Source organism: Macaca mulatta, chromosome 11 (genome assembly GCF_049350105.2).
Source record: "Macaca mulatta isolate MMU2019108-1 chromosome 11, T2T-MMU8v2.0, whole genome shotgun sequence".
Taxonomy (NCBI): domain Eukaryota; kingdom Metazoa; phylum Chordata; class Mammalia; order Primates; family Cercopithecidae; genus Macaca; species Macaca mulatta.
In genome coordinates this window covers 11,405,703-11,418,329 of record NC_133416.1, presented here as the reverse complement: position 1 = coordinate 11,418,329, position 12,627 = coordinate 11,405,703, and the positions used below count along the sequence as shown (strand labels likewise).

Sequence of the window (12,627 nt, the reverse complement as noted above, 5' to 3'; positions counted from 1 at the left end):
CTGCTGTGACCACTGCTATGAATGCCTGCACAAAGGCCAGGAACCTGGCACCTGCTAGCACCTTGCCACAGCTGATGAGTGTGTACCCCACCACCCTGCCACTGCCGTGCTGCTGGTACATGTGAATGAGGAGGGATCCCACTGCTATCATCCTGCAAAGTGCTTTGGCTGACATCACCCATGGGAGTGTTGTGACCAGGGGTTTGGGAGCACTTTGGTCCCTTCAGTACAGCATGTTCCCAACCTTGAGGAGCCAGAGAACAAAGCTGGAGCCAGATACCAGTCCCCCAGAGTTACAGCAGGCAATCCAGGAGTCCTGAGCTGAGCCTTGCCCCTCCCTGCCTCCACTGCCTCTGAAACTTCTGGTAACAAAGTCAGTTGACTGAACCCACTTTATACCACAATCAAACTCCCAAGGTCATCAAATAGGATAAAAGGAAAAAATCAAAACAACAGCAATTTCTCACACTGAAGGAACATCAGCCCACAAAGATGAAAAAGAACCAGCACAAGGACTCTGATAACTCGAAAAGCCAGAGCATCTTCTTTCCTCCAAATGATCACACCAGTTCTCCAGCAAGGGTTGTTAACTGGGCTGAAATGGCTGAAATGACAGAAATAGAATTCAGAATATAGATAGGAATGAAGATCATTGAGATTCAGGAGAATGTTGAAATCCAATCTAAGGAAGCTAAGAATCACAATAAAATGATGCAGGAGCTGACAAACAAAATAGCTAGTAAAGAAAAGAACATAACCAACCTGATAGAGCTGAACAACAGTCTACAAGAATTTCATAATGCAATCACAAGTATTAACAGCACAACAGACCAAGCTGAGGAAAGAATCTCAGAGCTACAAGATTAACTTTCTGAAATACAATAGTCAGACAAGAATAAAGACAAAAGAATGAAAAAGAATGAACAAAACCTCTTAGAAATATGGGATTATGTATGTAAAAAGACTGAATCTACAATTCGCTGGTGTCCCTGAAAGAGATGAGCATAATGAAAGCAACTTGGAAAACATATTTTAGGATATCATCCACGTGAACTTCCCCTCCTAGCTAGAGAGGCCAAATTCAAATTCAGGAAATGTAGAGAACCTCAAAATATACTTCACAAGAAGGTCATCCCCAAGACACATAATCATCAGATTCACCAAGGTTGAAATGAAAGAAAAAAAAATGTTAAGGCAACTAGAGAGAAAGGACAAGTCACCTACAAAGGGAAGCCCATCAGACTAACAGTGGGTCTCTTAGCAGACACCCTACAAGCCATAAGATACTGGGGGCCTATATTCAACATTAATATTTTTTTATTTATTTACTTATTTATTTTTAGATGGAGTCTCACTCTGTCACCAGACTGGAGTGCAGTAGTGCAATCTCAGCTCACTGCAACATCCACCTCCCAGGTTCAAGAAATTCTGCTGCCTCAGCCTCCTGAGTAGCTGGGACTACAGACATGCACCACCACACCCAGCTAATTTTTGTATTTTTAGTAGAGATGGGATTTCACCATGTTGACCAGGATGGTCTTGATCTCCTGACCTCGTGATCCACCCACCTCGGCCTCCCAAAGTGCTGGGATTACAGGCATAAACCACCATGCCCAGCCAACATTCTTAAAGAAAAGAAATTCCAACCAAGAATTTCATATTGGGCCAAACTAAATGTCATAAATGAAGGAGAAATAAGATCCTTCTCAGACAAGGAAATGCTGAAGGAGTTTGTTACCACCAGACCCATCTTACAAGAGCTCCAGAAAAAAGCACTAAATATAAAAAGGAAAGACTATTACCAGCCAGTACAAAAACACACTGAAGTACACAGACCAGTGACACTATAAAGCAATTACACAAACAAGTTGACAAACAGCTAACAACATGATGACAGATTCAAATTCACACATCTCAATATTAACCTCGAATGTAAACAGACTTAATGCCCCAATTAAGAGGCACAGAGTGGCAAGCCGGATGAGGAAGCAACACCTAGTGGTATGCTGTCTTTAAGAGACCCATCTCACATGCAATGACACCCATAGGCTGAAGACAAAGGGAAGGAGAAAAAACTGCCAAGCAAATGGAAAATACAAAAAAGCAGGGGTTGCCAAATGCCCATCAATGATAGACTGTATAAAGAAAATGTGGCACATAAACACCATGGAATACTATGCAGCCATAAAAAAGGAAGAGTTCATGTCCTTTGCAGGGACATGGATGAAGCTGGAAACCATCATTCTCAGCAAAGTAACAGAAGAACAGAAAACCAAACACCACATCTCACTCATAAGTGGGAGTTGAACAATGAGAACACATGGACACAGGGAGGGGAACGTCACACACTGGGGCCTGTTGGAGGGTGGGGGACTGGGGGAGGGATAGCATTAGGAGAAATACCTAATGTAGATGATGGGCTGATGGGTGCAGCAAACCACCATGGCACATATACCTATGTAACAAACCTGCACATTCTGCACATGTACCCCAGAACTTAAAGTATAATAAAAAGAAAAAAGCAGAGGTTGCAATACTAATTTCAGACAAAACAGACTTTAAACCAAGAAAGGTTAAAAAAAAAAAAAAAAGACAAAGAAGGGAATTACATAATGGTAAAGGGTTTAATTCAACAAGAAGACCTAACTAAACAAAATCTATATGTACCCAACACAGGAGCACACAGATTCATAAAACAAGTTTCTAGAGACCTTCAAAGAGACTTAGACTCCTACACAACAATATTGAGAAAAGTCAACACTCCACTGACAGTATTAGACACATCATCAAGGCAGAAAATTAACAAAGACATTTGGGATCTGAACTCAGCACTGGACCAAAATGGATCTGATAGACATCTACAAAACTATCCACCTCAAAACAATAACATATACATTCTTCTCAACTGCACATGGCACTACTCTAAAATCGATCACACAATCAGACATAAAACAATTCTCAGCAAATTAAAAAAACAAAACCTTACACTCCACACTCTCGGACTACCATGTGATTAAAATAGAGTTCAATAAGAAGAAAATCACTCAAAACCATACAATTACATAGAAATTAAACAACCTGCTCCTGCATGACTTTTGGGCAAATAATGAAGTTTAGGCAGAAATCAGGAAGTTCTTTGAAACTAATGAGAACAAAGATAAAACATACCAGAATTTGTGGGACAGAGCTAAGGCAGTGTTAAGAGGGAAACTTATAGCACTAAATATCCACATCAAAAAGTTAGAAAGATCTCGACAATGTCACATCACAACTAAAAGAACTAGTGGATCAGCTGTGCTGTGCAGGGGATCCATGCTACATCCTAATCACTGCTTGCCCTTCAGAACCTGAAAGTTACAGCAATGGAAGCTTCAAGACAGAAAAAATGGCAGCCAGCCTCTCCCTCTGTGAACTCTGTCCCAGGGAAATGTAGAGTTGCTACCAGCCTGAAAACCCTGATGGGGGTGAGGGGGTAGTGGCTGCAGTCCCAGGTTGTGGGGTTGCCCCCAATGAGGAGAAGTGGGACTCACATAAAAAATAGTCTGACCAAACGTCCTTGGTGAACATTGATACAAAAATCCTCAACAAAATTTTTGCAAACCAATATTCTTGATGAACATCAGTGTGAAAATCCTCAATAAAATACTGGCAAACTGAATCCAGCGGCACATCAAAAAGCTTAGCCACCGTGATCAAGTAGACTTCATCCCTGTGGTGCAAGGTTGGTTCAACATGTGCATATCAATAAATGTGATTCATCATATAAACAGAACTAATGACAAAAATAAGATTATCTCATCAGATGTGGAAAACGATTTTAGTAGAATTCAACACCTCTTTGTGTTAAAAATTCCCAATAAACTAGATATTGAAAGAACACACCTCAAAATAATAAGAACCATCTATGACAAACCCACAGCCAACATCATACTGACTGGGAAAAAGCTGGAAGCATTCTCCTTAAAAACTGGCACAAGACAAGGATGCCCTCTCTCACCACTCCTATTCAATGCAGTATTGGAAGTCCTAGCCAGAACAACTGAGCAAGACAAAGAAATAAAGGGCATCCAAATAGGAAGAGAGGAAGTCAAACTATTCCTGTTTGCAGACGACATGATTCTATATCTAGAAAACCCCATAGTCTTGGCCCAAAAGCTCCTTAGGCTGAAAAATGATGTTAGCAAAATTTCAGGATACAAAATCAATGTACAAAAATGACTAGCATTCCTATACACCAACAACAGCCAAGCCAAAAGGCAAATCAGGAATGCAATCTCATTCACAATTGTCACAAAAAGAATAAAATATTGAGAAATACAGCTCACCAGGGAGGTGAAAGAGCTCTACAATGAGAATTATAAAACACTGCTCAAAGAAATCAGAGATGATACAAACAAGTGGAAAAATATTCCATGCTCATAGATAGGAAGAATCAATATCGTGAAAATGGTCAAATTGCCCAAAGCAATTTGTAGATTTAATGCTTTTCCTATAAAACTGCCAATGACATCCTTCACAGACCTAGATAAAACTATTTTAAAATTTATATGGAACTAAAAAAAGAGCCCCAAATAGCCAAGGCAATCCTAAGCAAAAAAAAGGAGGAGGCATCACACTACCCAACTTCAAACTGTACTACAGTGCTACAGTTACCAGAACAGCATAGTACTGGTACAAAAACAGACACACAAATCAATGGGGCAGAATACAGAGACCAGAAATAATGCTGCACACCCACAACCATCTGATCTTCAAAAAAGCTGACAAACACAAGGAGAGAACTCCCTATTCAATAAATGGTGCTGAGATAACTGGCTAGCCATAGGCAGAAGATTGAAATTGGATCTCCTCCTTATACAATATACAAAAATCAACTCAAGATGGGTAAAAGACAAATGTAAAACCAAAAAGTATACAAACTCTGGAAGACAACCTAGGCAATACCATTCTGGGCACAGGAACTGCAAAGGTTTCATGAAGAAGACACTAAAAACAATCTCAACAAATGCAAACATTGACTAATGGGATCTAATTAACCTAAAGAGCTTCTGTTCTGCACAGCAAAAGAAACTATCAATAGAGTAAACAGACAGCTTAGAGAATGAGAGAAAACTTTGGCAAACTATGCATCCGATAAAGGTCTAATATCCAGCATCTATATAGAATTTAAACAAATTTACAAGGAGAAAACAAACCACCACATTAAAAAGTGAGCAAAGGACACGAATAAACACTTTTCAAAAGAAGATACACACGTGGCCAACAAGCGAATGAAAAAAAGCTCAATACCACTGAATATCAGAGAAATGCAAATCAAAACCACAATGAGATTATCATCTCACATCAGTCAGAATGGCTATTATTAAAAGTCAAAAAATAACAGATGTTGGCAAGGTTGTGGAGAAAACAGAATGCTTATACACTGTTGGTGGGAATGTAAATTAGTTCAGCCATTATGGAAAGCAGTGTGGTGATTCCTCAAAGAGCTAAAAACAGAACTATCATTTGACCCAAGAATCCCAGTACTGGGTATATATCCAAAGGAATATAAATCATTCTGTCGTAAAGACACATGCACACGTATGTTCATTGCAACCCTATTCACAATAGCGAAGACATGGAATCAACCTAAATGCCCATCAGTGGAAGACTGGATAAAGAAAATGTGGTACATATACACCATGGAACTATGCAGCCCTAAAAAGGAATGCTATCACATCCTTTGCAGGAGCATAGATGGAGCTAGAGGCTATTATTCTTAGCAAAATAATGCAGGAACAGAAAACCAAATATTGCATGTTCTCGGTTATAAGTGGGAGCTAAATGATGAGAACATAATGGATACAAAGAGGAGGACAACACACAGTGGGGCCTATCTGAGGATGGAGGGTAGGAGGAGGGAGAGCAGAAGACATTGAGGCCTATTGGAGGGTGGAGGGTGGGTGGAGAAAGAGGATCAGAAAAAATGACTATTGGGTAGTAGGCTTAGAACCTGGGTAATGAAATAATCTGTACAACAAACTCCTGTGACACGAGTTTACCTATATTACAAACCTGCACGTGAACCCTTCAAACCTAAAATAAAAGTTAAAAAATAAAAATAATAAATAATAAAATTTGAGAAAGCTTCATTATTTAAAATCTGAATTCTGAAAATTAAATAGGCAAATAGTTTAGGAAATAATAATTTGGACAGTATGAAGAATAGTGTGAAAAGAGAACAGGATGAGGAAGCTCAACTTGGACAATTTGAAAAGTTTTAAAAAGTTGAATTTAGACAAATTGTGAATAAAATTTGTTCTTTTATCACAGAAGTGTAAGGGCTTTCAATAATTCTTTGATGAAGAGTAAATCGGTAATTAATAACTATTAAAATATGTGGTTAAAATTGTTTTATGATGAAACAATTGTGATTTAATTAGCTACATAGAGAAATTTTTCCCAATTGTTGACTCAGCTACTTTCAATAAAATTTTGTGGCAACTTCACAAAGTGAATGATGAAATAACTATTCCTCATTTTACTACATAGAGATTTTTATACAGACTCTTCCTGTTATGACTAAAATTCAAATTGAAATATTATAAAAGAAAAAATCAAATAAATGTTTTAAAACCTTCAATTATTTCTGCGAATGTGATACATAGACCAGTATTAGAAGAAAATTATTCAACAAAAATTGAAGAGGAACAATGTACACAGTGGGGTCCACTCTGTATATCTATCTCTACACTAGTATTGGGAAAAAACTGATATTCAAAACTGGCAGCAGTTTTTAATGTTTAATTAAAATAATTATTAATTATTAGAGTACTGATTAATAACTTGTAAATTTTAACTTTCTCAAAATTGTTTCAATTTTCAAAACTGAAAAATAAATGTTAAAAATTGATATTTTATGTTTCCAGCTTAGCAGGAAGAGAAACCACAAAAACAGAAAACATTAGGCATGGAGCAAATCCTAATGGTTATTAAGTTTAGCTCACGGATGTGGTGGAAACTGGTAAAATGTTTGCCTTAGTTTAGGTTAATTACAAAAATGTTCATAGGTTCTCTTTTCAGTGGTTTAACCTCTACATTATTTGACTTAGAATAGAAAACAGTCTTGGTTCCCTGGGCCTCAATTTATTCTTGAAGTGAATCCAGCTTCACATGTAAAGTACTCATGGCCTGGCACAAGAAAAAAAAATATCTATCACCTTTCTTCCTTCCCATTTCCCATGATAATTACTCTTTTCTTCTCTGCAATATTAGCATAATCAATGTACACTTTATTGGGGGTGGAGACGAATAGAAGGAAGCTTTTTAATTTTACTGTTAGAAGAAACAAACGAAAGTGAAAACTAGCGTGCCTTAGCAGAGTGACTGATACAGAGTAGACAATCAAATTTATCTGTTGACTGTTGAATTTAAAAATGCCAGAGAGTCATAAGACGAGAATGTTCCTGCATATCCTCCTTACTGTGAAGGGGTGATGGAAATGATTTCCCATTTGTGAACTGTCACTGAGGGAAGGGTAAGGATGTGTTAGCGGAGCAAGGAGAGATGAATCTGAGGATACTCACTGTCTCCTGACTCCACAGGCAGAGTGTGGGTTCCAGATCTGACGATGCCTCCCTTAGCCATGATCTGAAATGAAGAAACAGTAAAGGAACTTTTCTTGAGCTGGACACAGTTCTCAGCATTCTGTTCCCCACATGACCCACTTTCAGTTGTCAAATCTCTGCTGGAGAGAATCAACCTCAAGAAAACTCACGGAATGAAGGACGCACAACAAGAACACAAAGCGGTTGTGTGCAAGTAGTTTAATCTGACATTCCTGAGCCTACTGACCACTTTTGTCCTACTGATAAGCTGCAATTGTATTCCATGGCCTCATTCTTACCAGGTAATGGAAACTGAGCTCCGATAGCTCTCCCACAGCCTGAATATTCAGTATATAGTGTGTCCTGATATTCTGTGTGTGGCCACAGGGCAGGGTACCAGTCACAGGCTCCAGGTGAATGTAACTCCCACTTAAGGAGAAAACATGATTTGCAGTGTGCTGAGCGCCCTGGTGTTCTTCTGTTACCCATGAATAGTGAAAACACAAGTTAGGATGTACAGTGTAAACCTGAGTAAACAGAAAAACAAAGAAAGGATATTGTCTTGAAATTCTTCACCTTAGCTTCTCACCAAAATGAATAGTTACAGCTGTGTCTTCCACTCTAAAATACTCTATGGCTTTCCCTCATAGTGGTTGACAGCCAAATGAATGAATTTTTCAGCCTCCCAACATTCAAATATTAAAAGGAAATCATCCACAAATTTATCTCTTTTGCCCTGATTCTGCTAACTCGTTACTACTTTGACATTTTCCTCCTGCCCCTCAAAACTAGAGGAAAAATGACATCCCAATGAGAATGATAAATAACTCAAACAAGTGGAAAAGGGATTTTTCAGAATTAGAATTACCTCATAAATTGGCTTAATTGAAATTAGGTTTGTATTAATATAACATTCTATTACCTTATGAGCTTCAAAATTAATTATAGTAATCCTTAGTAAATTAGCATTTATGCCTCTTATCATTATTGTGACTTCCAACCTTTAAGACCCATGTGATTTCTGAAACTTTAAGCCTGGCAGATATTGTTTAGCGCACAATTCGATTTCCCTTGTGGTAACTGCTCCTTAGCTTTTCTTCAGAGTGCACTTATTTTTTTCTAAGTTTATTAGGCATATTTTATGGACTCTTCTATTTGTTCTCCTAATAAAATTCCTACTTAAAAAAACCTTTTGCACCTAAACACATTGTAGTAATAATTTACAGATCTGTCAACTTTATGAAAATAGGAACTTTTAAAGCATAAGGAGACTATTTAGTCACCTTTTAAATCCTAGGGACAGCAAGTGTCTATCACATAGAAAACATTAAAATCATTACATATTTTTGAGCTGAATTCACATGTGAACACTGAGAAACAGAAATAATTTATATGCTATTTACACTGAAATCCATAAACTAGTCTTTTATCACTTATTTGAGATAACAAGCATGAAAACTTTTTAGCTATAGAAATCTCTTGATCATCATCATTAGACAATTTATATTAAGAGTGTGTGTGTGTGTGTGATCAGTTTACAAAATTTCTAAGTAAACATGGGAAAAGTAACGTAAAATCAATTACATGAATTACTGAAGCAGCTGATCTTGTCCAAGACCCAAATCAAATAAAATTATTTTCATAATATATAAAATGTTACAGATAATGATAGTAAAATTATCAGGCACTTCTGTAGTGTCTTTTCTAATGCCTGTATATTTTTCTTCATGAAATTCTATTATCCTCAACTTTATAACCTCAAAGTTAGATATCTTCTTATTTCTCACTCTTAAATGCAATCTGTATGTTTCTTCTGAATATATCACTGTTCCTAACATTTCCTCTTGTCCTCAGAGGTTTGTCTTTGTGTCTTACCTGGACAAAAAGTTTATTAGCCAAGATATGGGTAGTATTGATTGAAAACTGTGCAAGACCCTGTTCATTGGTGGTTGCATTGGAGAAATAATTGGCTTCACTCGCAGAGATGAAGATGAGTTTATTGGGGATGGGCACACCTTTCCCATCCACCAGAAGCACCTAAAAAAGAAAAGTACTTGATAGTTGATGTGAATAACACCCAGAGAGGACTGAACTCATGTGAACAATGCTTTTGCTGCTATAACTAAAACAACCCACCTCCCCCTCAAAAAAAAAACCCACCAAACCTTTATATTTATGACAAAATGTTTCCTTCCATTTGGATCCTCATGTCCTGCATAGCTTATCTACGAAACTTTGCAGTATTTCCATTAAAGTCAGGGAGATTTTTAATAACTACAACATGTCACTTAATATGCACTTGGAATAGGAATAACAGAAATGAATTTAAACTGGCTGTTTTTCCCTTTTCACATAGATGGAGGCTAGAATGATTGGCTGTGTACTGAACTCTACTAGCTAAAAAAAGTTACTTAACTTCTCTGTGCTTCAGTTTTCCACCTTCATTAAAAGGGGGATAATAGTCGTGCCTCCTTCATTTGGTAGTGTTGAAGATTAAATAATTATCTAAAAATACATTAGAGGAGTAGGGCGGTTATAGTTTTTCAATAATCCATTGTGATTTAAAAACAGCCAGAAGAGAATAACTTGAATTTTTAGCAGAAAAAGGACAAATACTTAAGGTGATGAATATCTCAATTATGCTGATTGAATCTTCACAAATTATTTGAATGTATTAAATAATCACATGTACTCTCCAAAATTGATACTATGATGTATCAATTTTTTAAAAAATTAAAAAATAAAAATACATCAGAAGATATTTGGTGTATGATAATTATTCCATAAATGTTAGTTAATAACATTATTATTATCTCCTGCAACAAACCACCTAAGAAAATCCACATGAGAATGTTTTCTTCCCTTCGCTTCCCTCCCCTTCCCCTCCCCTCCCCTCCCCTCCCCTCCCCTTCCCTTCCCTTCCCTTCCCCTTTTTCCTTCTTTTCCTTTTCCTTCCCCTTTCCTTCTTTTCTTTTCTTTCATAACAGGTCTTGCTCTGTTGCCCAGGCTGGAGTACAGTGGTGCCATTATAACTCACAACAACATCGAAGCTCTGGGCTCAAGAGATCCTCCCACCTCAGCTTCCCAAGTAGCTGGGACTGCAGGTGCATGCCACCAGCCCACTGCTAATTTTTTTTTTTTTTTGTAGAGGCAGAGTCTTACTATGTTGCCAGGGCTGATTTAGAACTCTCAGCCTCAGAAGATCCTCCCTCCTTGGCCTCTCAAAGTGCTGGGATTATAAGCATGAGCCACTATGCCTGGCCAAATGTCTCAATTTACTAATTATAAAACTGGTAAAATTAATTATTAATATGAATAAAATTAATATTTTATTTGTTTTATTGTTGTTAAAATATGTTAGCCATATAAACAATATAATAATAATAACCATGAAATGCACACTATTTTAATACCTAGGCCTAAAATTAAAGACTTATTTGTTTATGTCAAAAGAGAACAACAGATAGAAAAAGGACACTGACAGCCATAAATGTTACAAACTCTGAAAATTCTGATGCTGCCTGAGTCATGACAGAAATATCATTTATTCTAAACTGGATGAAAGAAGAGGTTTGATATAATAACTAAGTCACATTACATTAAGTATCTTTATTAGCTACATATTAAAATAGTATCTCTGATTCTCATAATCATTCAATATGTGTCTGTTCGTTTCATCAGTGATATTTAGAAAGGAAAATATTTCCCCTTGGTTTCATAGTTTTGGTCATATTAATTAACTGATAACACTCATCAAGTGTGGGCTACATCATTGTGTCCTGTGCTTAGGTGTAACTGGGCACTTTGCTTACCTGTGCATTACAATATATCCTACCTGTCCAAAAAAGGGGATTCCTTGTCTAAAGTGTGAATCCACTTTCACAAATATGAGTTTGGATGCAATGTTTGTGATTTCACTGATCCCGTTTGCAGTGACTACCAGGTCTGAAAAATAGAAAGAGTCAGTACTTTTAGAAGTTACTTTAGTCATAAAATTTCTTTCTTACAAATGACCCTTATTTTGTTATGGAAAGTAAACTAATGTTTATTGTTTTATTCCCTACGTTCCTTCATTACTCACACCTGTTCCCTCTTCTCTGATCCTGGCTTCCACTCTAAGCTTCATTTCAAAGCCCATATTTTTAATCTGGAGCATTTTGGTGTGTACTTGTTGGGTGACGCAGCCATTGCTGTTGAGCTGAGAAAAATGCCGAAAACAATAAATGTCAAACTGATTAAGATCAATAGTCACTCAATCTATTCTTCTCTCTCTAATGACAAGAAAACCTTTTTTTGCATTAAGTATGTTAATTGATCTTCAAGAACTTAATACTCATATCTGCCATGTAACCTCCAAAGTTAGTCATCCAAATGAGAATCTTGCTGACTAAGAACAGAAATTTCTTTTTTGGCGGGGGATATTTTGGGACAGGCTTGTCCTGATGCCCTCTTTCTAGTAAAATGGAGTCTCACTGGTTGTAAACAGCGATAGCACTGAGGGAGAATACCGCCTACTAACCTGTTGACTGAATTCCTCACAGACCTCGTGCTTATCACAGTTAGGAACATGAAAGAATTTTCTACACAGGCTCACAGTTGCAAGTCCTGGGACAGGTTTCCCATAGGTGTATCTGGCACATGAGAAATAAATCAGGAATTGAGAATGGCTATTTGCATTTTCCATTACCACTCCTCCACAGAACTGCTCCTCTTTAGAGCTCCCCACACATCTTTATCATCTGGCTGCCCACCGAGTAGAAACCTGTCTGGAAAATGTCTCCCTCAGGAAATGTTATCCATTAAAACCTTTGCAACTTGACTGCACTGGAGCACCACATTCTCTTTGGGATTAAATATATGTAATATATTTATATCTATATATTTGTATAGATATCTGTATGTTTATATAAATATCTATATATATTTAGATATATAGATTTACATATTTATATATGATTTATATATTTATATAAGTATATATAATTTATATATTTATATAAGTATATACTTATATATTATATATAATTTTATATATTTATAT

The 12,627-nt window shown here is 36.9% G+C and overlaps 1 protein-coding gene across 6 annotated transcripts in view; it reads right to left on the bottom strand.

Annotated features, from left to right (window-relative positions):
* LOC100430319 (pregnancy zone protein) overlaps positions 1–12,627 on the bottom strand; it is a 59,132-nt gene that overhangs the window by 35,426 nt on the left and 11,079 nt on the right. For all 6 annotated transcript variants that reach the window (XR_013400887.1, XR_013400888.1, XM_015151039.3 and 3 more), the window contains 6 exons: positions 12,106–12,217; positions 11,670–11,784; positions 11,422–11,531; positions 9,462–9,623; positions 7,886–8,113; positions 7,566–7,629 (listed from right to left, as the gene is read on the bottom strand). Coding sequence is in view for 4 of the 6 variants with exons in the window: in XM_015151039.3 (XP_015006525.3) it covers positions 7,566–7,629; positions 7,886–8,113; positions 9,462–9,623; positions 11,422–11,531; positions 11,670–11,784; positions 12,106–12,217 (791 nt within the window). In the remaining 2 variants the exon portion in view is untranslated. The remainder of the gene's footprint in view (positions 1–7,565; positions 7,630–7,885; positions 8,114–9,461; positions 9,624–11,421; positions 11,532–11,669; positions 11,785–12,105; positions 12,218–12,627) is intronic.